The sequence below is a fragment of the Molothrus ater genome, chromosome 2 (assembly GCF_012460135.2).
Source record: "Molothrus ater isolate BHLD 08-10-18 breed brown headed cowbird chromosome 2, BPBGC_Mater_1.1, whole genome shotgun sequence".
NCBI lineage: Eukaryota > Metazoa > Chordata > Aves > Passeriformes > Icteridae > Molothrus > Molothrus ater.
The window spans coordinates 74,457,939-74,480,516 of NC_050479.2; the positions used below are offsets into that span (position 1 = coordinate 74,457,939).

At 39.0% G+C, this 22,578-nt stretch overlaps 1 protein-coding gene across 2 annotated transcripts in view; it reads left to right on the forward strand.

Moving 5' to 3' along the window:
* The window catches only part of GUCY1A2 (guanylate cyclase 1 soluble subunit alpha 2), a 151,977-nt gene that overhangs the window by 19,501 nt on the left and 109,898 nt on the right, over window positions 1-22,578 (forward strand). For both annotated transcript variants that reach the window (XM_036392816.2, XM_036392824.1), the window contains exon 4: window positions 6,977-7,695. In XM_036392816.2, coding sequence (XP_036248709.1) covers window positions 6,977-7,695 — 719 coding nt within the window. The remainder of the gene's footprint in view (window positions 1-6,976; window positions 7,696-22,578) is intronic.

Genomic DNA, 22,578 nt, shown 5'->3' on the forward strand with positions numbered 1-22,578 from the left:
AACTAAGAAAATCTTAGCTCTTCTATGAGACAATGGCATGAAGCTGTGTCAGGGCAAGTTTAGTCTGAATATTAGGAAAAGGTTAATCACCCAGAGGGTGGCTGAGAGCTTCACTGATGTGAAGGCTGTTCAATTTTTATTGCACCACTGCTGAGCACTTGGGAAGTGGTCGCAGCACCAAACCTGATAGAATTCAAGAAGTGCTTGAACAGTGTTCTCAGGTATATGGTGTGGTTCTTGGGGATGTCTTGTGCAGGGCCAGAAGTTGGATTTTGATGATCCTTTTAGGTCTCTTCCAATTCCGAATATTCTATGCTTCTGTGATCCTCTGTTGTTAAAGAGGAATATATTTGGGATCATTCTGGTAACTATTAAATAACTGCTGAGAAATACTGTTTTTGAAAAGGCAGGAAATAATCGAAAAGGAGGTGCCAGGACAGATCTTAGCCTACCTTCTAACCACCTTAGACCAAGTGTAGTGTTTGGAAAAGGTAAACAAAGGTTTGGTAGACTGACTGCTTGGGAGGTGTCTGAGAACTGTAAATGCTTAGATATTGAAAGTACATAAATTTTTATCTCTTCCCTTTGCACTAAGGACTGCAGCTAGTCATTAGGATGCAACTAATTTAGGATACACAGCCTGATTTATAATTAAAGTTGTTGGTTTACAAATGGCGTAAAAGGAAATGTTACACGGCCCAGAGGATTGGCAATACTAATGGATTCTAATAATACTTTATCCTGGGGGGTCTCAGCTATATTCACAGGGCTCCTGTTATTTAGCAGATGTTACAGTGCACTGGCAACACAAAAGTAATCTAAACAAAAAGCACATAATTCATGCGATTTCAAAACTGAGATGAGTACATCTCAATTAGAAAAGGACAAATGTTTATACCAAATGGCCTTAGACGTCCCACTCTTCTCAAATCAGAGCTATTTATTGTTAGAAAGCAGATGAACTTCCAGCAGATAATGAGCGGTTTGGAATTATGATGTACAATAGCATCTTGTGGAAGACTATTTATAAAGAACATTTTCTGGCCGTGATTCATTGACTAAATGTAGGTGTTTGTCATTATCTGAGGTGCTGTGAGGCATCTTGTGGCCTCTGTCAAACCTTCAAAAATGTGTAGGTCTCCCTTAGGTCCCTCATCTTGGCAGATACAGTAGCTATCTGTTGGTTCTTTTGTAGATGTCTTGGATGCCTTATGAAGACTCAAGGAGCATTAGATTTCTATATTTAGTCAGATGAGTTGAGCCCTTTATATATATGAGAAGTTATGAGAGATAATTCTGCATTTCGTGGGAAGAGCTTTTCGATTTCATTGCAATTTTATTTGTTCCAGGAAGTGCAGTTCTGCTCCCTATGTTAATTCAAAGGCACATATATTTACTTTAATGAAAAAAAAGCAAATTAAAAAAATCCTTATTACTGTTTAATGTTTAGAGTTAGCATGAAACAAACCTGCTCTGCCTAATTTTTAGGAACTACCAATCTAATGACTGCAGTTTTCATTTAATGAGCCCTGTGCAAATGTAAGAAGTGAGCCTCCCAGGTGGTAGTGGGGGACATAAAATCATGATAGTCTTGCTTCACATAGCTTGGCTTTGCTTGCAGAATTGGAGGCTACTGAGAGCACTATATGGGGGCAAAAACCTCTTCCACTGCCTGTTGTTAATATCTCATGTGAGCTTCCTGTGTCATCAGTTTTGAGCAGAATCTTTTATATTTATGTTAAGAACTGGCAATCAGCTGCTCAGCAAGAGGCAATAATTACAGTGGTATTTCTATCACTGGTCAAAGGACAAGGAAAGAAACTACCTCATTAAAAGTGGATAAAAGAAATATTACAGGTGAACAAGTGTCAGGAGTTCTTTATTTAACAGTAGTTCTCATTTATATTCTGTGAAAGATATGCAGGCCCTGCATGTCTCTGTAAGAGAGGTGTTGTATAGGTTTCTCAGTTGTGTCACAACCATAGGTAAAGGCATAAAATGATGTTACTGTATTTATATAAAAACCACCAAAAGGTAATATAAAAATGCTATCTGGATTCCCAGGATGATATAAATACACAATCATAATGAAGTAAAATCTAAGTCATTTACACAGTAATTAGATACTGGTACTAGGCTCACTTACAAGCCAAATGATTCATCTACTGTACCTTCAGCATCAGTCTGTACACAGGAAAACCTTTTTTATTCAGAGACTAAACGTTGCTTTCCCTACCATCTGAAATAATTCTTTAAAATTCTGAACTGCCACCTGTCTTTCTGTCCACAGGTCTGTTTAAGGAAAAGATGTTACTGATGCCAAAAATTTGATTATCCAAAACCATTTAAGAGACACTTGCTATAACTGAAGGTGGCAAATTCTGCTTCTGTTCACAGTATGAGGTCTGGAATTGCATATTTAATTGTTCCAACCCCTTAAGGTTTGATATTTACAGATTCTGAATGGTATCTCAGAAACAAAAACTATTTTTCAATGCCAAATGAGTCAGATGCTGGCCACTCTGCAGCCATTGTCTTCATTATTTACTTTTAGGAAAAACTGGATGGCTTGTGACTGCTTCTGCATGCTGTACCAGTTAATGAATTACATTGATTTTTTTAATCACAGCACATCATATTTTTTATCAGCTTTGATTTTTTATCTTCTGATTGCTTCTCAAGAACCTATGATTTGCGATTTTCTTTATGGGAACAGATTCTTACCTAATTTCTCCACTTCATAATGTACAAAATACTTAAAAATAGTGCATTAATTCCTTGACATTTTGTAGTGTGTTTTCAGTTTACATTAACTGCTGAAAAGAAAGTGAAAATCTTTTGCTAGTATGTTATTATAGGATGAAGTCATCTATTTCTGCTCCAGTTCAGCGAAATACTTAATTTGTACTTTGAACCTGTGCTTAAAGACTTTGGTAATTTTGGATCTGGATAGCAAATATAGGATCCCTTCTCTCAATGTCTTTGAGACACATTTTCAAAGTATAATAATTTTTCACAGATACAAAAGTGCTTTTTAGTGGAGGTCTATAGCAATATTTTCATTCTGTGGTTGCTTTGCCTCATTTTCTAATGTGCATATTTAATTTCTCTCCAATAGGGACTAGAATAAAAGTGACATTGTAAGGAAAAGCAGCAAAAAGAAACTAGTAAGAAAAAAACATTAAAGTTATGATGTGATTTGTCCTCCTGATGTCGATTTAAGTAGTAGGAACACAGTAGATCCCTCTCCAGGAGGAAAACAAATTGAGACTAATGCATTTTTAGGACTTCATTCACTATATTAGTAGAAGGTTTGTAAAGAGCAGAAGCTCAAAATAATGAGTTACTTCAGTTGGGGAACAGCAGAGAGTGTTGGGATGATTTTTGGTTTATTTTGTATTGCTACCACTTAGTGGAGTGTCTTGGTGAAACCAGGGAAGACCTTTTCCTCTATATTAATTGCAAGCCAGTGCTCATTAGGAAGCTGTGTTGGGGTCCTACATGAGGTGATAATGGGAGTTCAGTGGCCTCTGCATTTGGAAGTTCGGGCCCTCATACAGATATCAAATATATTTATTTTTTCCTGGGAAGCTGAATGAAAATTTTGCTTAGAGGTCGACAGTGAAAAAGAAAGAATGGAGATGCTAGCTTTTCAGGATGGAATAGCAAATTGTCAGTTTTGATGAACAGAAGTTGACTCACATTTTCAATGCCATATTCAATTTGAATGATTCCACTGCAAAATCAAACAGAAAAACAATTGTTCAACAATTGAATGTGATATGAGTTTGAAATGATTGGACTTTTTATGCAGATGCGTAATCTGAAGGTTATAAGAAGATTATTTTAATTTTGTTTGTATTTTCTCGGCATAAAAGAAGAAACCAGGAAATACCATATATGTTGAAATTGGAAATCATACTGAATGTAATATTTAAAAATAACAACTAGCTGGTGGAAATCTCTAAATGTAATAAAGTGATAAAGTGTGCATTATAGACACAGTGAGTTCTGGGATTCTTTTTTTAGCATGAAGGTTTTTCTACTTGTAATAAAACTATCTCCCAGTCTGGTATTGTCCTGGATTTATCTGGGATAGAGTTCATTTCTCCTCAGTAGCTGCTACTTTGCTGTGTTTTGGATTCAGTATGAGAATAATGTTGATAAGTACTTATGTTTTGGTTGTTGCTAAGTAGTGTTTATCCTAAGCCAAGGACGTTTTTTGTGTCTCATGCTCTGCCAATGAGGAAGGGCACAAGAAGGCTGGGAGGGAGCACAGCTGAGACCCAAACCGGCCAAAGGGACATTCCACACCATTAGAATGTCACGCCCAGTTTATAAACTGGGGGAGTGACCTGAACAAGGACAGGGACTGGCACTGGTGGTGAGCAATTGCATTGGGCATCACTTGTCTTAATGTGTGGGTTTAAAAAAAAAAATTATTATTATTATTATTATTATTATTATTATTATTATTATTATTATTATTATTATTATTATTATTATTCTATTTCCCTTTTGTTTCAATTATTAAACTGTTCTTATCTCAACCTACAAGCTTTACTTCTGATTCTCCTCCCCATTTCTCTGGGGTGTGAGGGCTAAGCAAGTGACTGTGTGGTGTTTACTTGCCAGCTGGGCTTAAACCTCAACAGCTATGTGTAGAAATATGGGTAGGGAGAAAATCTACAAAAGATTTGCAAAGGATTAGGATCATTTATACGGTAGCAAGTAAAAAGGTTATACTGAAGTATATACAGAATTAGTGCTAGGTGAGCATCTGTTCATCATTTGCTTCAATAAGAGAGGCAGGAATAATTGAGTAAAAATATGTATGGAATATTTTGTGCAACTTTACACAAAGAAATCACTGGAGCCAATAGCTTTGCAGAGAAATACAGAAAAACTTAATCTGTGTGTTTGTGTAACAAGGAATAAATACTTTTAATTCAAAGATAAACATCATGCTTCATGCAAAAATTATTGTCTTGTTGGTAAGGCTAAGGAAGAAACTTCTTTGAAAGGAGCATTATGATTCTTGGTTCTGAAGGTTGCTTGACTTAGTTTAATTTCCTTAGTATATCATAGTGTCTGTTCTTGTAGAGAAAATTCATGACTAACATAGACCAGCAGTTTGTTTGAGTTTGGTCATATCCATTTTTCTATTAAAGCTGATCTGATTTTCTGCTGTACTCTGTGTTACTCAATTCAAAGCTCAAATGTTCTTAAAAGTAGTGGGACATCCTCGAGCCAGGTATAATTCCTGTTGCTTGGGGTCAGTATATTGCATCCAGACTGAACAGCCAGCTCCCCAGGATGGACAACGAGACCGGTCTAAGACAATCAGCAAAACCTCAGGCCAAATACTGAGATAGAGTTCCCAGCAGTGATAATGAGGTGAGGCTTGCATGAGCAGCAGAGTCCAGGAGTGATCAGTTCTGCAAACCTCATTTGCAGTCAGTGGCGCCAGGGCAACTGCCTCACTGTATTTGTACAATACATTTGAAAGGCATGTACAATACATTTGAAAGGCAGTTCACCTGTGCTGTCTTTTGGGTGGCTTTGTGGGATGTATTTGGTCATTTGTATTAATAGCCCAGGGGTTTCTGATGCTGTTCTGCTCCCCTCTGCAGTCTTACAGCCTTGGGTGCCCCTGCTAGACTGCTCACTTTTACACACAGACTTCTAAAGTTGCTCACACTTCACTATACAGAACAATGAGATTTAAAAGTATGAATATCTGTTTGTGTATATATATGAATATGATGATTTCTTAGCTATTTGCTATTAATATCCAGTTATGACAGTATTGGTATGGGTTACAATTTAATTCTTTTTGGGTTATAGTGAGTATTTTTTGGTAAGATGTTGCAATGCCATGTTATGCAGGCGTAATGGTAATGAGTCAGGAGTTGGCACACAGTCTTCTGAGTCAGGATATTAGGGGGCATTGTGTACCAGAGGTACTTTCTTTTGGCTTAGCTGCAGAGCTGACCATCTGTGGTCATAAAAGATCCTGGGAATATTTTTGTAATAACCTAGTTTAGTGACCAAATTTCTTTATGAGTAATGGCATTTGAATGAACTTTCTCAAATTATAGCTATTACTTCTTTTATAAAATATGCTTTGTCATGTTCTTATGTTGTCATATTCATATACGTAATTTAATGCATTTTAATTTGCTATTAATCCTACATCATTGCAGACTGTAAAGCTGGGAAACACTGAAATCCCTTGTGAATATTGATTGTGTTAACTATGCCTGTGTACATAGGCTGTTCAGACACTGCCTTGAGTTTATAAAAGGTTATTGTCTGCAAACAACATGACTTCTGTGCCCTGTTATACCTTAGGTATAAAAGTCACTAACCACTCTGTTCTTCCCAAACTGAAAGCCTAGAAGCAGTCTAAACAATGAGAAGTTCAGTGATCCACTGGGATATTACCAGTGTTATAAAGCATGCTGAATACACAAAAATAAAGGGCCTGTTGTGCTCTCAGGAAATAAATAACTGCCCTTCTGCCCTTCATTTCTGTTCAAATTCAAGAGGAATTTTAAGGTGTTTCACTAGTTGACTGATAGGTAATTCTGTATGATTTCAATGTATGTTGTTAATTCCCAGATTAATTTCCTTTGAAAACTCTGGATATTTGTAATTCACAGACAGCTGATATATACTTCTTTTATTCTGTTACATCTTAAAACAATACAAACACCTGGTTAATTTTGTAACAGTGAGGAAAAGGAAACAGGCTCACTAATAATTGGCTGAGATAGAAAGCTGAAACAATGAGGACTTAAAAAATTGGCTTCTAGGGTTATTCCATTCCCAACCACCACAGAAACATATAGATAGGTATCTAGTGAAAAAGCTGCTCTCACTGTTTTGGAAAAATCCTGGGCAAATAGAGGCAAAAAGGGAAAATGTGACACAGTAGCTATGTTGTTGATATCAGTGTCTCATTGTCCTATAGGTCTGAAGTTTGAGGAAATGCAAGAGAAGTTTGGGGAGGAATTCTTCAACATCTGCTTTGACGAAAATGAAAGAGTTCTTCGAGCTGTAGGTGGGACCCTTCAAGACTTCTTCAATGGCTTTGATGCTTTGCTGGAGCATATTAGAACTTCATTTGGAAGACAGGCCACCCTGGAATCTCCTTCTTTCCTATGCAAAGAACTCCCTGAAGGCAATCTCATGCTTCATTATTTTCACCCGCATCAGATTGTGGGATTTGCAATGCCAGGAATGATAAAAGCGGCAGCAAAGAAGATTTACCGCTTGGAAGTGGAAGTAGAACAGGTCACAAACGATAAGTTGTGTTCAGAGGGGACAAATCCAGGTAACTGCAGTTGTTTGACTTTCCTTATCAAAGAACATGAAAATGCAAATACCACAAAAGCACTTCCACCAGGAACTTCCCAGTCCCCCTTAGACCTGAGGATTAGTATCAGCACCTTCTGCAGAGCTTTCCCCTTTCACCTGATGTTTGATCCAAACATGCTGGTTCTCCAGCTTGGAGAAGGTCTTAGGAAGCAGCTGAGATGTGACACTCATAAAACACTGAAATTCCAAGAGTGCTTTGACATAGTCTCTCCTAAAATCAGTGCCACATTTGAACGAGTTCTCCTGAGGTTATCTACACCCTTTGTCATTCGGACCAAACTTGAGGATTCTGATTCTGAAAGTAAAGATAAGGTAAGAATATTAATTTGGAAGTGGATGTGCTTTATATGTGTGTAGTGGGAAAGTATTTTTTGCTCAGAGAAAGGCAGCTCAAGTCCTGTGTACTCTGGAAAGCCCACTCATGCCTTGCAAACAGGGACTAAGTGATATTCCCCAGCCAAGTGAATATTTTCCTAGATTATTTATAAGCTTTGCCTGTGAAGTTGTAGCAAATCATGACATTTCCATTTAGAAAATTCTACACAGTGGGGTTGAATAGTAAGGCTTGAATTAAAGGATGAGGAATTTTACAAAATACCTGTATCTTATCCTTAATTTCACTCCAGCTGTATTATGATAAGAATAGTTTTTAAGCCATTTACTAGGGCCTAGCTTGAAGTATTTATTCTGAAAGTTTCTCATAGCCAGTTTCTCATTGCTACCTTACTGTATCTTATTTCCCTCTTTTGGAATGCTGCTTTCCTATAGGTTTCTTCTTACCTCTCACCCTGCACTCAAGAAAACCAGGGCTGTAAGTGGTACTGAGTGTCACTTAAGCCAGTTTTATTGCGTTCCAGTCAATCAAACAGGCACTTGTCCTCCTACACTGCATCTTTCCTCTATGTTTTAGGAGAGAGCTACCTTAACCAGTGAGCCCTGTGTTGAGTTCAGTGCATTCAGCTGAGTAGACTGAGAACATGTCTTTAGTGTGGAGTGCTCCAATGGTTGGATGGAACTTGTCTCAATGCCCATGCTGGAATTACAGGGAAGTTTTTTGGTGTGAAGTAGGGTTCTGGGTTTTATGCACCAAAGTACTTGTACTTAATTAAAACTTGCTTAAAGGCTTGAAAGTCTGTGTGTGGGTGCCTTGGAAATAGTGCTGCCCTAAGTGCAACTGGATGATCTTTAAGGTCCCTTCCAACCCAAACCATGCTATCATTCTATGATTCTATGATAATTCAAAATATAGCTACTTCTTACAGCAGCAGTATTTCCAGCTCCTCTTTGGCATTATACTTTGGAACCAAAAAGCATATGTCTGGTGCATTTTCCTCTGGAAATAACATGTTCCTCCAAGAGAAACAAACTAGTGCTTTTCATTTTGTATTAGTTGATGTCATTCAACCTTCTTGAAACTAAAAGGGAATTTATTTTTCAGAATCTGTCCTCAGTGTCACCCTAGCCTTTAATCACAAGAAGGAAACGAGGTTTGAAAGGAGTGGAGGTGTTGGCTCTGAGCTACCTTATGACACACTTGTTTCCCCTTTGGAAGAGTCTGGTTTCATGACACTTCAGGCAGAATGCACCTATCCCTCTCAGAAACCTTCCCCTCTCCCAGGACAGAGCCACAGCCCTTTGACTGTCTTCTGCTCTAAACGAATCTGCTGTAAATCACTCTGAAGAGGAAGAAGGTTTAGGTGGGGGAAGGAGGCTTTCAAAGCCTTTTCCCCTATTTAAGTTAAACACACAAAATACTGTCTTACCTGGACAGATTTCATATGGTTGTGGCTTGCTCTCAGGAGAAGTGGCAGGAGTAGGGCTTGTTGGAAGCAGGATTTTAGATTAGGCAGTACTAACACCAGAGAAGCAGGTGGAAGGGGATGGCAGCAAAAGACATCCTTTGCCTGCCAGCAGCTGGGAGAAAAATTGTATTTTGAAGAGTGAAGTGTGAATGAGGAGTGATGGTGAGGTGCAGGGGAGTTGTTGTGCTGCAGGCATGGGAATTAATTTGAGAACATCAGTTTATCTGAAGAGGTATTTTCTTCTGTCTCACCCATTTGATAAGCACTTCCAAAAATTTTTTGCTTGTGAATAATTAAAAAAAGCTGAGCATATGATGCATTTTGCTAGATATTTGGGTTTTTTAAAAAAAAAGAAGCTGCACAGATTCATAGGCTGTGGTTGACTTGCTTACATAGATTTTGAGAGGACGAACATAGCAATACAGTTTATGTCATGTCATTATCCATAAAAGTCCTTTATGGATAAAAAAAGTAGACAGTTCCTTGGGAACTGCATGCTGTATTATTTTCCCATAGCTCATGTCACTCATTTTGGAGTTCTTTTCAGTTTGCCAGCACTTGTTTGGAAGTTGAATATTAGGCAGGTAGATCAGTAGCTGTAAGCATGACCCTGCTTGAAAGTTGCCAGTAACTGACTCAGACATTTCCCTATTTCTCTGCCATACACCTCTATTCAGTTCATAGTGGAATCACATCCCACCTAAAGCTATTTATCTTTTTTTTTTTTTTTTTAATATCTGACTCTGCAATAACTGACACTTTTCCGACTCGGTTACCTTCAATGGCAGCTGTAGGCATGTGACCCAGACAACTCTGCTGCAGTGTTGAACCTGTTCAGATGTCTTATTGCATTAAAAAAACCAAAAACTCAAAGGCTTTGCAATGAACAGATGCTGTTCCAGTCTCTCTTCAAAAGATGTTTATTTTCATTTCAATGCATAAATCATACATTTTTTCAGACTAGCAGTGAGAAAGAATCAGAAAACAGTTTTCATTTAGTCCTGACACCAGCTCTGTGTTCAGATGAAAGTAAGACATAAACCATGATCTTTCCCTAACTAAACACATACAAGCAAAATTAAAAAAACCAAAACCCCAGAAAACAGCACCTGTCTGGCTTTCAGGGTGTTGAGTGCTTGTCCAGTTTATTTAAAGACTCATTTGTGTGTTTCAATTTACTGGTATTTGAATAATTGGAATAAATAATACTATCCTAAGTTTCTGGTATAAGTCCTGTGAGGTCTGGGCGATAGGTAGCACTTCCTGCAGAGCTGTATTGCACTTTTGCAGAAGCACAGCCTCATGCATTAATATCTCAGCAGAATTTTGTTAAGTTGGTATGTCACCAGCTGTTCCTTGGAGCTCAGAGCATTTACAGGATCCCATTGTTCTAGGGACCAAGCAGGAAAAAAAGGACTCTCCACCTGAAGAACATGGATACCTAGCTTTAAACATGATTTCCAACACCATGTTTCCTGTTTTCCCATGTAGCTAAAAGTATGGTACTACAGATGTTGAAGGGCCCTGTTGCTCTACCTCTTATACAAACATTCTGTTGCTTTTCCCATTTCGCTATAGTTTTTGTTTTTTTTTTTTTTGGTGTGTGTGTGTGTGTGTGTTTAACCAGGGACCTTCACTAGCATCCAGTTAGATTTTCCAAATTTTGGATATTGTCTCAAAATATCAAGGACAATGTTTGCTGTTTAACCTCTCGAAGGAAACTCATTCTACACTTCTCTATGGGAGCAATAATTTATTGCAACAATAAAAAATAAATTTGTTGTCACAATTAACCATTGGGATTGATCCCTTACAACTTCACGCATGGTTAACACAATTGTACTGCACAGAAGTTCAGTGAATGTTAGTGGACTCACAAGTGGGATAAGAAATTAAATTAGGAGGGCTGAGTCTGAACTCGTGTGATGGAGTGTTCTGAAATCCATGTCAAGCCCATCCACTGAGGTGAAGGTGCTGGCATGGGAGGGAGCTGATAACCGCCCCAGCAGTGAGTTGTGCATGCAGGGCAGGTTGGTGTCCCCCACCATTTCCTGACCAGACAGGGGCTGGAAGCTCCCACAGGTACATCCTGAGTGCAGCCGTTTTCAGACTGTAGTGATGAACAAGGCCATCTGTGACATGATATAAATACTCGTCTCCTTGACAGTACACTGAGGTGCCTGGAGCTGCTTCAGTTTTTAGCTGAATGGGAACACAAGGAATTGTGTTTCTGGAACTACTTTCACTCTTCTGGCACGTTCTCCTCACATGCCCCTCGTGAGCCATCAGTGCTGGGCAGATTGAGTGGAGATGGGGCTGCCCTCTCAGGGACCCACTGTCCCCAAGATCTCCATCCATACCCAGCCCTCCTGGACCATGGATTGGCAGGATGAGCCCTGCCAGCATTTTTGGTGCCCACCAGTTCATGGGCCCACATTGCTGAAACTGGGTTTCAGGTTCCCTGCCATATGCTGTGCATCTGTATTTTCCTTGTATTGCTGCTCTTCAGCTCAAACTAACAGCCCTTTTCTACATTTGAAATAAATCAGTTTTTTAAGGATACTCACTGGCCTTTGACTTAGGCCTCTGGGTGCTTTAGAAATTATCTAAGAATAAAGCTGGCACCCTAAACTGCATTACTGGAGGTGTCCAGACTTTTTTTCTGACGGAATGTATTTGTTTTGAATATTTTATTAAAAGCATAACTTCCCAGTTAACAGTTCAGCAAAATGTCTTCTGGCAAAAAATTACTTCTATTTACATATATGAGTTAAATTTTTTTTCAGTAATTTTGGACATAAAATACCTTTATTAGGGAAAAAAGTTTACCTTACAAATTATAATACAATGTTTAAAATACGAAACACTGAGTTTGATAAAAATGACCCTCTGAAATTTTTATATTGGCAGAAATTCCAAATGCCACATATAACTCAGATTTATGAATGGCTTGAAACTCTGTCAGGAGAGATTTAGGTTGGATCTTGGGAAAAGGTTTTTCACCCAGAGGGTGGTTGGGCACTGGAACAGGCTCCCCGGGGAGTGGTCACAGCACCAGCCTGACAGAGCTCAAGAAACACTCGTACAACACTCTCAGGCACATGGTGTGACTCTTGGGACTGTCCTGTGCAGGGCCAGGAGTTGGACTTTGATGATCCTTGTGGGTCTCTTCCAACTCAACATATTCAGTGATTCAATGATGAAAAGTCCATCCAGACCAGCATGCTGACTCTCACAGTGACCAAGAGAGGTCACAAAGGGTTGTCCCTTTGTGAAACAGGTAAGACAAAGTTCAAGCCTGCAGTGTTCCTCTCTTTTAGCTCTTGGGGGAGGAAAGCACATCCTCTTGCAGTGGTATCCAGGATGTGGCAGGGGATAGCCCCCTCAGGACCAAACCTCCATGATTTGATTTTCTCTACTGCTTATTAGCAGCTGTGAATGTGAGACCCCTCTGGCAACTCTCAGCCAGGTGTTCACATTGAATATGGAGTAAAACAGCTGGCAAAGAAGCCTACTTGCCCCTTGCTTCAGCAAAGCACTTTCCCAGTGTGTTTTCCCAAGTGTGTTTGTGGATCATTGGAAACTGTAAAAAAGTAGTGATTTTTAAGTGCTGGAAGGATGCTGTCCCCCTTTTTATATTGAGAGTCAATTCTTTATCTCCTTCTGTATTTTTAGTCTGGACCAACTGAATGAGACAAGCAGTCCTGACACTAGCAGATTAATTTAAAACCCACTGTACATAATCTCATATTTTTCTTTTGCTCTGTAAACTGTTTTTCCTCTTCTCCTAATAAAATTAAAATGAAATGGCCTGAAAGTCATTCCAGCATAAGGGACATCTGTCACTCATGATCTAAGAATTCTAATTTTTTTCCTAGAGCTGATTTATTCACAGTCAGTCAGCTTTTGACACTAAGCTCCCATTGCTTTTCAGGCTCATGGAGCTCTTGGAATCAAATTTGTGTCTTCTGTTTCTGCTAATGCTATTATCCCACCCATTTGCTTGTCAAAATGTGTATGGACTTTGATGGTTTTCAAGATGAATTGGGTTGGCTGGTTTGACTGCTTCTAGAGATTGTGGTGGGTTATGAGAAACAATAGATGACATGACTTTCTTATCTCACCAACAGTTGTGCATCGGAGAACTTTAATAACATTGTGAAATGGGCCCAGAATTGTTAGTAATTCTACTTTAGGACAGGACAATGAAAATGCCATTTTGAAAGTGTTTTCAGTAATAGGACTGAAAAAGTTTAGCAATCTAAAATTAAAATACATCCTTCTCATTTACATTAGCTGAAAAACAAAGAAGCTGTTTGGAAATTGTTTTGTCAAGTGAAGTGGCTGTTAAAACAATGTGACTCCATGTAAACTCTTCGTTCTTATGATTTATATAATGTTTTGATAAGGAAGCTGGTTGGACAAGAAAATGTCCATATATCTCCTTTTGCTGCAAAACTTTTGCATGGGTTACTAAACTACACTATGTCATAACTGGAACAAAATGCATTTCATTAATTTTTGCATTACATGATGGGAATACTTAGACACAATTCAGTTTGATTTTCAGGAATTAATTTTTTCCTACCTCTTTGTTCACTGACTAAAATTAATTGTTGGTTATTCAAAATACATTTTCATGCTTTTCCTCATTTGCTGTTGAGTTCCTAAATGACTGTGCTTTTCATGGCATCGGATCTGAATGGATGTAATGTCAGTGAAAAGCACTTTTCCTATGGATGGTTGACTTAAAGGAGACACATTCAGTCACTCTTTGCCTTACTCCTTCCTGTCCTGGAACCTCCAGCTTGACAATGCATGAAGTCAGGTTAAGGTTTTATTGATGTGTCTCTTTGTAGAGCTGAATGGACTTAGAAAGAAGGGGGAGAGCTGGAGTGTCTCCCTGTGGATTGAGTGGGCTCTGTGCAGGAGATCTCTCGAGTGCATGGGTGGGAAGGTGTGAGAACACCTGGGTGTGCCTCTGAGCATAAACATTGGGTTTATTGCTCTGAGGAGCAGTGAATGCAAGTGTGGCACTACTTGCATTGTCGGCTTTGGGTTGTAAGGCCACTTTACCCAGCAATTGCCAAACCTCCTACCAGCCCTACTCCTGGAACATGCTCCATGCCTGAAGACAAGCCTGAGTTACCCCAGGTCACTTGCAGAACTGTCCTGCATGGCCAAAGAGCCCACACAAAAGAGGAAGCTTATCACTTTCTCCCTCCACCTTAAATTTTGTCTTCAAACCTCAAATTGGGACCATGGGATTCCCTTCCTGTTTGGTTTTGAGTGTAGCTTAGTAGTTTTGGACCAGTTTTTGACTATTTAGCTTGTTTCCTCCAATCATGGCTCATAAATATCTAGTCTTTTGAATTTAAATTATAGTTGACAGCATGGTTTGACTCTAAATATTAATTTATTCATGCTCACTGGGCATGCATCTTGTGAATTTTTCATGCTTTATTTACATGGAAGCAAAGCTCTGAAGTTTTGAGACTGTCTATGAAATAAAAGCTTTGCTGATGTTTTGCTGGACCGTGGACCCAGATGGAATAGGCAGTTAACAGAAATTTACTTTGCCTGAGACTCTACCTGCATTGGAGCTATTTATATTCTGGGAATGTAGCTGAATCAGACATTGTAGTCTGTGAAGGTCATAAAACTCTAATCAAGGGAAATGCTACTAGGATATAACACTTCGCTGGTTTTGCCTTAGGAATAATTAGTGTGAAAGAGTGAGATAATAGTGATTTGCAAAAGCCAGGACTCCAAAGCAGTTGCTGATACCTAGCCAGGTATTTCTGCTATCTCTGAGCAGTATTGGAGATAAGTTTGACTAGATAACGTTTTGCTGCCTTTTACTCTCGCCAAGGATGTGTTTTATTCACCCTGCTCTACTCCAAGGTCTTCCAAGAGACTGACAGGTCAGTAGCAGCAGATCACTTACAGTCAGACAGGTGGCCCATGCCAGTGGTGCTAATCATTGTTTCATTTGTGTTTTGCAGTGATGAAATGGTTGAGGAGGCCAGAGCTATAAGTCAGAAAGGATGAGCCTTTCCTTTGCAATTCTTTACCATGTTAAGGAGGGAGTCACAGTTCAAGTGGACAGCCCAGCCAGGCAGACCCAGTGGCTGTGTAACTGGATTTGCTCCTCTGGGAATATTCCTTTGCCACTTGAGGGTTTTTAGGGCATACTGAGGCAGAAGTTACCTCACTAAGCGATATATTAGATGTAGAATTTACATAAACCACAGAAGTACTGCTTAGAGGGAACACAGGGGTGAGCCCAAGTCCTTCTGCCTGTGCTAAACAATCACAAAAAAAAAAAATTTGTCTGGAACATCTAAGATACATTTCCTTTAAAAAAGCCTATAGTACCTCCCTCATATTGTCATGATTAAAGAGAGTGAAAGAACTTAACCCATAAAATAATATTTATACTATTTGTTCCTGTCACTAACCTTTGGCTTTTATAAGTAAAAACTGAGTATCTGAGAAAAGAATTAAATGTTCTTTTTCCACAGACAGATGACAGGCATGCAAGATATTCCTAACACATAATTTTCTTCCTTAAAAAAAAAGAAATTTTTCCTCTTTGTGGATTGCAAACAATTAATAATAATTTGGTACTTTGACACCTCAGAAAGATGTAAACATTTTGAAATATAATTTTCAACATTTTGAATAATGTAATTTCTGTCTGCCTTGTGAGTTTTATATATTAGGGTTTACTGTTTTTCTTTCTCTCTTTCTTTCTAAGAATAGAAATAAATCTTCTTGTTCACACTAGACAGCAGCTTTTTCTATAATGATTCTCATTCTGCCGTGGGCTCACTGGAAGAGCAGCATTTATGCCGCCATCACAGGAATGAAAACATATTTCATTTTCATTTTCCCATTACCTTTCTTTTTCTTTGACACTTTAATCCTTTTTTCCCTTTCTTAGAAGGGGCTGTTATGTAGTTATTATGTGATCTTCATAAAAACAATTTCAGCTATTATTTTCTGTGTCTATCTGACAGCATCTTCGTAGGAATATTCCAGTGGAGTGGCTGTAGTGGATTCCTGTCAGCACTGGAGTTGGTAGGATCTGATCATGTCATGTCTCAGTACTTCAGTCATGTACTTCCCTCCTCAAATGTTGAACTGGTAGCTTTAAAAATGTCTGCTCTGATGAAGATGCAGGTCAAAAGGATCCTGCTTGAGACAGTACAGATAATATACTGAAGTGTTTAAAAAAAAGATGGCTTACATTGACAGGTTGCAAGGATAACTGCCTCTGAAAATTCATAAAATAAAAGCTTAGAGCATAAAAATATTTGGCCTGTGATGTGTTTGGAAGAGTCTGAAGAATGACCCGAAATTTGCAAACAGTCTATTAATAAATCAATTTCTTAAGCAAGTATTTTAATGTACAGAGATATTCAAAACTGAGATAACTTCAAAGTCCTTATTCTTGGCTGTTGAAGGGATGAAGGGAGATATGCCTGTCCCAAAACAGAAGTGAAGTCATGTCCCATGGCTAGAGGAAGAAAGTAAAATGGGGCAGACTTGTTTTTTGTTCTGTCTGTGATGGGGTAGGGCCTCTCAGCACCTTGGCACGTGGTGCTGTTCTGGCTCAGTTTGAGCAGGGAAGTTCAGTGATGGTGAGACATGGCCTGCAGGATGGGCACCAGGTGTGGATCAGGGGATACACTTATGTTCCCTCCTTCCACTGGTGTTAGGGGTCTTGGCAGTTTAAATTCTCCTTTTGATTCCTCCCACAATACAATAAGTGTTGCATTATTATGATACAATAAGTGTTGTATTATTTCAGTTGTCAAGTAGCTTCTTATCAGGACAACCTTGCTTAAAAAGGGATGATATCAAAACTGATTTCATACAATACAGCACAGGCTGATTTCTTGTATTAGTGTAACACTTTCCAGTGAATGCTAAATTAATTATAAGTGTTTCACTTAATAGAATCGTTATACTTTTTTTGGAAAAAACTGTTGGTATTTTCTGCTTGGTTACCTTAAAGGCACCCAGCAGAGGGAATATTTGAATGGATTTACAGAGCCTGGGGATTGTTTTGGCTGTGCTTGCTGTGGCAAGCTCAGAGTCCTTTGCTGTGCAGACTTTTGGATGACTCCCCTGTGGAAGTACATTCTGCCTCCATGGTCATTGCACCTGGTAGAAGTCAGGCAAAAGTAATGAAGAGCTCCTGTATTCTCAGAGTTCTGTTACTGCCAGTAAAGGAGAACTACCAAGGAAAAAACAGATGAGACTGTGTTAATTCCAGCTCCACTGAGACCCAAGGGGAAAAATACCAGTGCTTGGCAGGTATTAAAGGAGATACATCATATTGAAAGAACTTTGATTTTTCAGCTTCACTGAATTGTGTTTAGTTTTTCATTTTAAAGGAAAAATTGCTATAAAAATATTGTCTAAAGCAGTGATGTGAGCGCCGTGCAGACAAGCAGTGTTGTTTAATTTCCATGTGAAAGAAGCATGGAACATATCATTAAAAGAGCATCAAATTTTCTCACTCATCTCAGAGGACTGCTGATTCAGTCTATTTCCTCTTTGCTCAGGAAGGCTTCAAATTCGGTTATTGGATAACTTCTGTTCTGTGTCTTGAACATTCAGTTTCTGGCATTTGTTCCTGGGAATAGGAGCATAAAATAACAGAGAATATTTTCTGTCAGCCAAAAATGCAGGGACCTCTGAGAGGTTTCCTAGCTATGTTCAGCAGCATCAGAGGGTCCTGAAAGGCTTTTGGAACCATTTTGGGTGATGGGGAACTCCACAGAGAATTCCAAGGACATGGGAATAACACTAACAAATACATAAACAGTATTTAAAAATAACTGACTTACTGCTCCAATTCTGTTTTTTTCCCATGGTGTTATATAATTATATTGGGGCTCACTGAATGTGTTGAACACACCAGGGTGCCACACTGGACTAGTAGGACTTGAAGGACCATCCTAGCAACCCCCTGTTTGCACTGTCCAGAAATTACACATTTTTTTAGTAGAGTGTTCTGTGAGTGTTGGTGTACTCAGGTGTGCAGTTGGGTAAAAACAAAGAATACAAAAATGACAGCATAAAACCAAAGAGAAGTACCAGTGGCTATGGTCAGGACCTCCTGACCCCTAACTGATAACTGAAATCAAATTATAATTCTAAACTAAGTGTATTGTGCTGCTACTGTGGGACCAAAATCTGGTACTTTTGCTCAGGGTAAGTAAGATGTTACATCTTGATTTGCCTTGCTAGTTATCATCAGCCCAGTTGCAACAGGATTGCTTTGGAAGAAGGTATTTATTTTGAGTAAGGAGAAGAAAATAAAGTCTCATTTGGCATTGAGAGAGCTGGGGATGTTCAGCCTGAAACAGAGAAGGCTCCAGGGAGACCTTATAACACCTTCCAATACCTAAAGGGGATTACAAAAGAGGTGGAGAGGGACTTTTTACAGGGGCATGTCGAGATAGGACAAGGCTTTAAAATAAAAAGAGAATAGGTTTAGAATAGATGTTCATTCCTGTGAGGGTAGTGGGGCACAGGTTTCCCAGGGAAGCTGTGGATATTCCATCTGTAGCCAGGTTGGATGGGGCTTTGAGCAACTTGGTCTAGTGAAGGTGTCCCTGTCTGTGGCAGATAATTGGATAATCTTTAGGGCCCCTTCCAACCCAAGACTTTCGATGATGATGATGATGATGATGAAGTGCAGAAAATACATTTGGTGACTGCTCCTACAAATGCCTAAATGCCTTGAGTATGAAACTTTTGATAACAGAAGTGATCCATATGGCATGTTCTGGGAACTAGACTTTTGTTTCTAAATAGGAGTCGTTAACATCGTCAACACTGTATTGCTGATTTTTTTAGTTTAAGAGAGATGCAATCATAAATAATCCTCCTCTTTTCTTTTTTAGAAAAAAAGCGCCTTTTTGTCTAAAAAAAGAATTTACTATTCAACAAATTGTGACTTAAAATGTTGTATAAGCTTCGTATTTTTGAATGTGTTAATTTGATTGACATTTTAAGACTTCTTTCTATAGTCACTGTAAAAGTAGAGATTGTAGCATTAATTATGGGAAATGTCCAAAGAATCACCAATTAATAATCAGAAGTGACTAACATGTTGTTTTGCGTCTATGCCAAAGTACAGCTCTACAAAATTGAGGTGAAAGAACTGTTTGATCACCCACCCAAATGTTTATTTCTGGATTTGTTTTAAGCTACAAATGGCTTTTGTAGGCTAAATCAAAGGCTTCTTTCACTAAGAGATCTTGAAGTGATGTTGGAAAATGTTGCTCTGATTGATTACTAGGTGAGGATATAAGTTACATGTGAAGTCAAGTAGAATTTGACCAAAGAATATCTAAGAAAATAGGGCAGATCCAAGATACTGTTTTAAGATGTTTTCATGAAAATATCTAAATATACTTTAATAAGCAGGAGTTATTTTGCCAATTCATAATATACAAGGAATTAATGTGCAGTCTATTAAGGGGAGCAACACCTGAGTGAGGTGTTTGAGATGATGAAATGAAAAATTTCATCTGTTGGCTTTTTTGTTGCACAGATAAAAATGTTCTCTACAAAATGTCCTATCAGCAAGGCTCTTGGCATTGAATCTTCACTAAAGAAGGCACCCCTGTGGGAACAGTCTTGCTGGGTGAAACTTGGAAGGATGTGTTATCCCATTGCCCTATCACATGGAACTTGCCATTGGCAGGGCTGGCCAGGAGTATAGTGGGCACACAAAGAGGTCTAAAATACACCCTGTGGTATTGTGATGGAATTTGTGGGTGAGCTCCATCCACCTCTACACTGGTGCCTTGTGGCCAGTGAATGAGGAGCCAAATCATGGCTGGTAGTGTGGTGTGTGATGCCCCAGCCATGCTGATGCCAGGGGTTGCTGACTGAGCACTGCTGCAGCCTTCCCCAGCAGCAGGTCAACAGCCTAATCAGTATCACTGGGAAAGCAGGCTCAGGAGGTCCTTGGGCATGGAAATTGTCCAGATTTCTCCCAGAGTGTAAGGGGCTGCTTCAGAGCTAATGATCTTACAGAAGTGTGTCTGCCTCCAGACTGATTTCATCAAGGAAGGGATGTTTACATCTGGGTGAGCTCTTGTTTCTCAGCTGGAAGCTCCATTTCAGACCTCAGGACTTCTTCCATATCTCAGCTGAGTGAGGACCACTGCTGCATGCCTGAGTCCTGCAGATGTGCTGTTGCTTTTTGAAATTGTTACAGGTACCCTTTGGTTCCATTGAGCCCATCCCAGTCTCATTGCAGGTGAGTGTCACTGAGTCAGAGCAGTTGAATTCTGGTTTAGCAGACAGCTGACACTACTTTCTGTCAAAAGAAAGAGCTGTGATGAAGAATAATGTGTTTTAAAATTATGTTGCAAATTAACTATATCAATTAGTAGTTAAATGAGCTGACTATATGCAAAGCAAAGAGCATATCTGTCTTCTTCTCTGACCCTTTCACTCATCTTCATGCTCTCCACTGTGCATGACCAGCTCTCTAGATCAGGACCCTGGCTCTTCACTAGCTGTGAAGAGTGGATGTTTTTGAAAAAGTATTTTGGGACATTCACATCTCTGTTTGACTACCTTCTAATCCCTTTTTCTGTTACTCCCTTCAGTTTTTATCTGTGTTTCATGAGCAGCTTGGAGCAGAGGGAATCCTCGTCCCCTCTCTGTGGGCAAGGCTTACATGTGCAATATGCTTCTCCTTGAACAAAGGTTCTTCAAGGTTTCCAGGTCCTTGACTGGTGAGAAGCCTCAACCCTTTAGCTGTGATAGCCCTGGTATTTGAAAATAATTGTGCCAATCAGTGATCCAAAGTAATGGAAACACCACTACAAATTTTCACGCCCTTGAGTAGTCTTCACAGGAGCCGATACTCAGGAGTCTTCTTTCAGCAGATGCAAGAGTATTTTCCTGCTGAGGGTCCTTTCCTGAAAGCAGGCTTCTTTGTAAACACTTTTCCCAGATGTGAAATATTCAAATTCATGACAGAAATAGCCAGTTGCCAGATCTTAGATGGCCTTAAACTTCCCTCTGTTAATTGCTTTATCTGGTGGGTTGTGCAGGCAGTGTTAGTGGCTGCTGCTCAAGCAGAGCTTTCGCACATGACTGGGGAAGCAGAGGGATTACATGCAAAGGAAAAACAGATTCCATTTTCTAACAGGCTGAAGTGTTATTAGCATTTTTAGAGAATCTGCATGTGTTTCTGAATTGTGTCTGCTGAAGTGAAAGTTGTGCAGATGATCAGTTTTTGATAATGTGTTGTGGAATTAGAAAAAAGAGATAGTTTTTGATCCCTGCATAGATTAAAAAGCAGAGACTTACTTCTTTGAAAGAGGTGATGTGTGAATCACAAAAAAAAATGCCTTGGGTGTTCAAGCTTAACAGATCTTTTCCTGCATAATTCCTCAAGCATTTGTATGTAGTCATCTACCAAAAGGCTGCCTGGTGCTTTCCCACTTGAAAATTAACAGAAATAAGGCATTCTGCTGAACAGGACTGATATCCCACAGCAGATTATAAAGGCCATGAGTAAATCCATCTTCCCTTTAGCAGAATTAAGACTGAGAAATTAATTTAATTTATAGGTTTATTCCCTTTGAAGAAATGTATCAGTAAAGGGTATTTGTCAATCTGCTACTGCAGATCTGTGAGAAGAACCTAATAATATAACTCTCTGTTCTTGTTCATGAAAGTGATCTAGATTTAAAATAACCTCTCCCAGAGGAGTGGGAGTGGAAGGTTTGTTTTAAACTGGGGTCAGAAACATCTTGAAAAGTTTACCTGAGTGCCCTAGTTACCGGGACCCATTTACTGTTAGTAAGTTTGTTACAGATATAATTTTGCAAAACATAGGGATTTGGAAAAAAGCTAAAAAGCTGTAGAAAACAAATGAGTTCTTACACAGGCAAACAACATGAGACAGCCAGAGAGAGTCTTGCACTTGACACTGCACTTGCACATGAGCTTGGTGCACAAGAACTTAGAAGTGCCGATCTTTTTTGGAAGAAATGTCCTGTCTCCTGCATTCAACAGGATTTGTTCAAATTATTAAAAAAGAGGCAGGCAGGATTTTAGCTAAGATGAAAACAGACAAAAATATATTCCTTCAAGTACCCTTTTGTTGGAATTACAGACCCCCATGCTGTACAACCAAAATCAAATTATGTCACAAAGTCTGATTTTCTGTTACCTTGCGTTTTGTTTAAGAGAGAATGAACAGTTGTACACCAGCCTTTCTTATCTGCTTGGCACTGGAGTCTGAAAAGAAGAGGTGAAGAAATATCTTTTTACTTATGCAATTTGATGTAGTTGACAATCCATCAATGTACTTACCTTTAAGAGTACCAGTTTGCTCAATTTC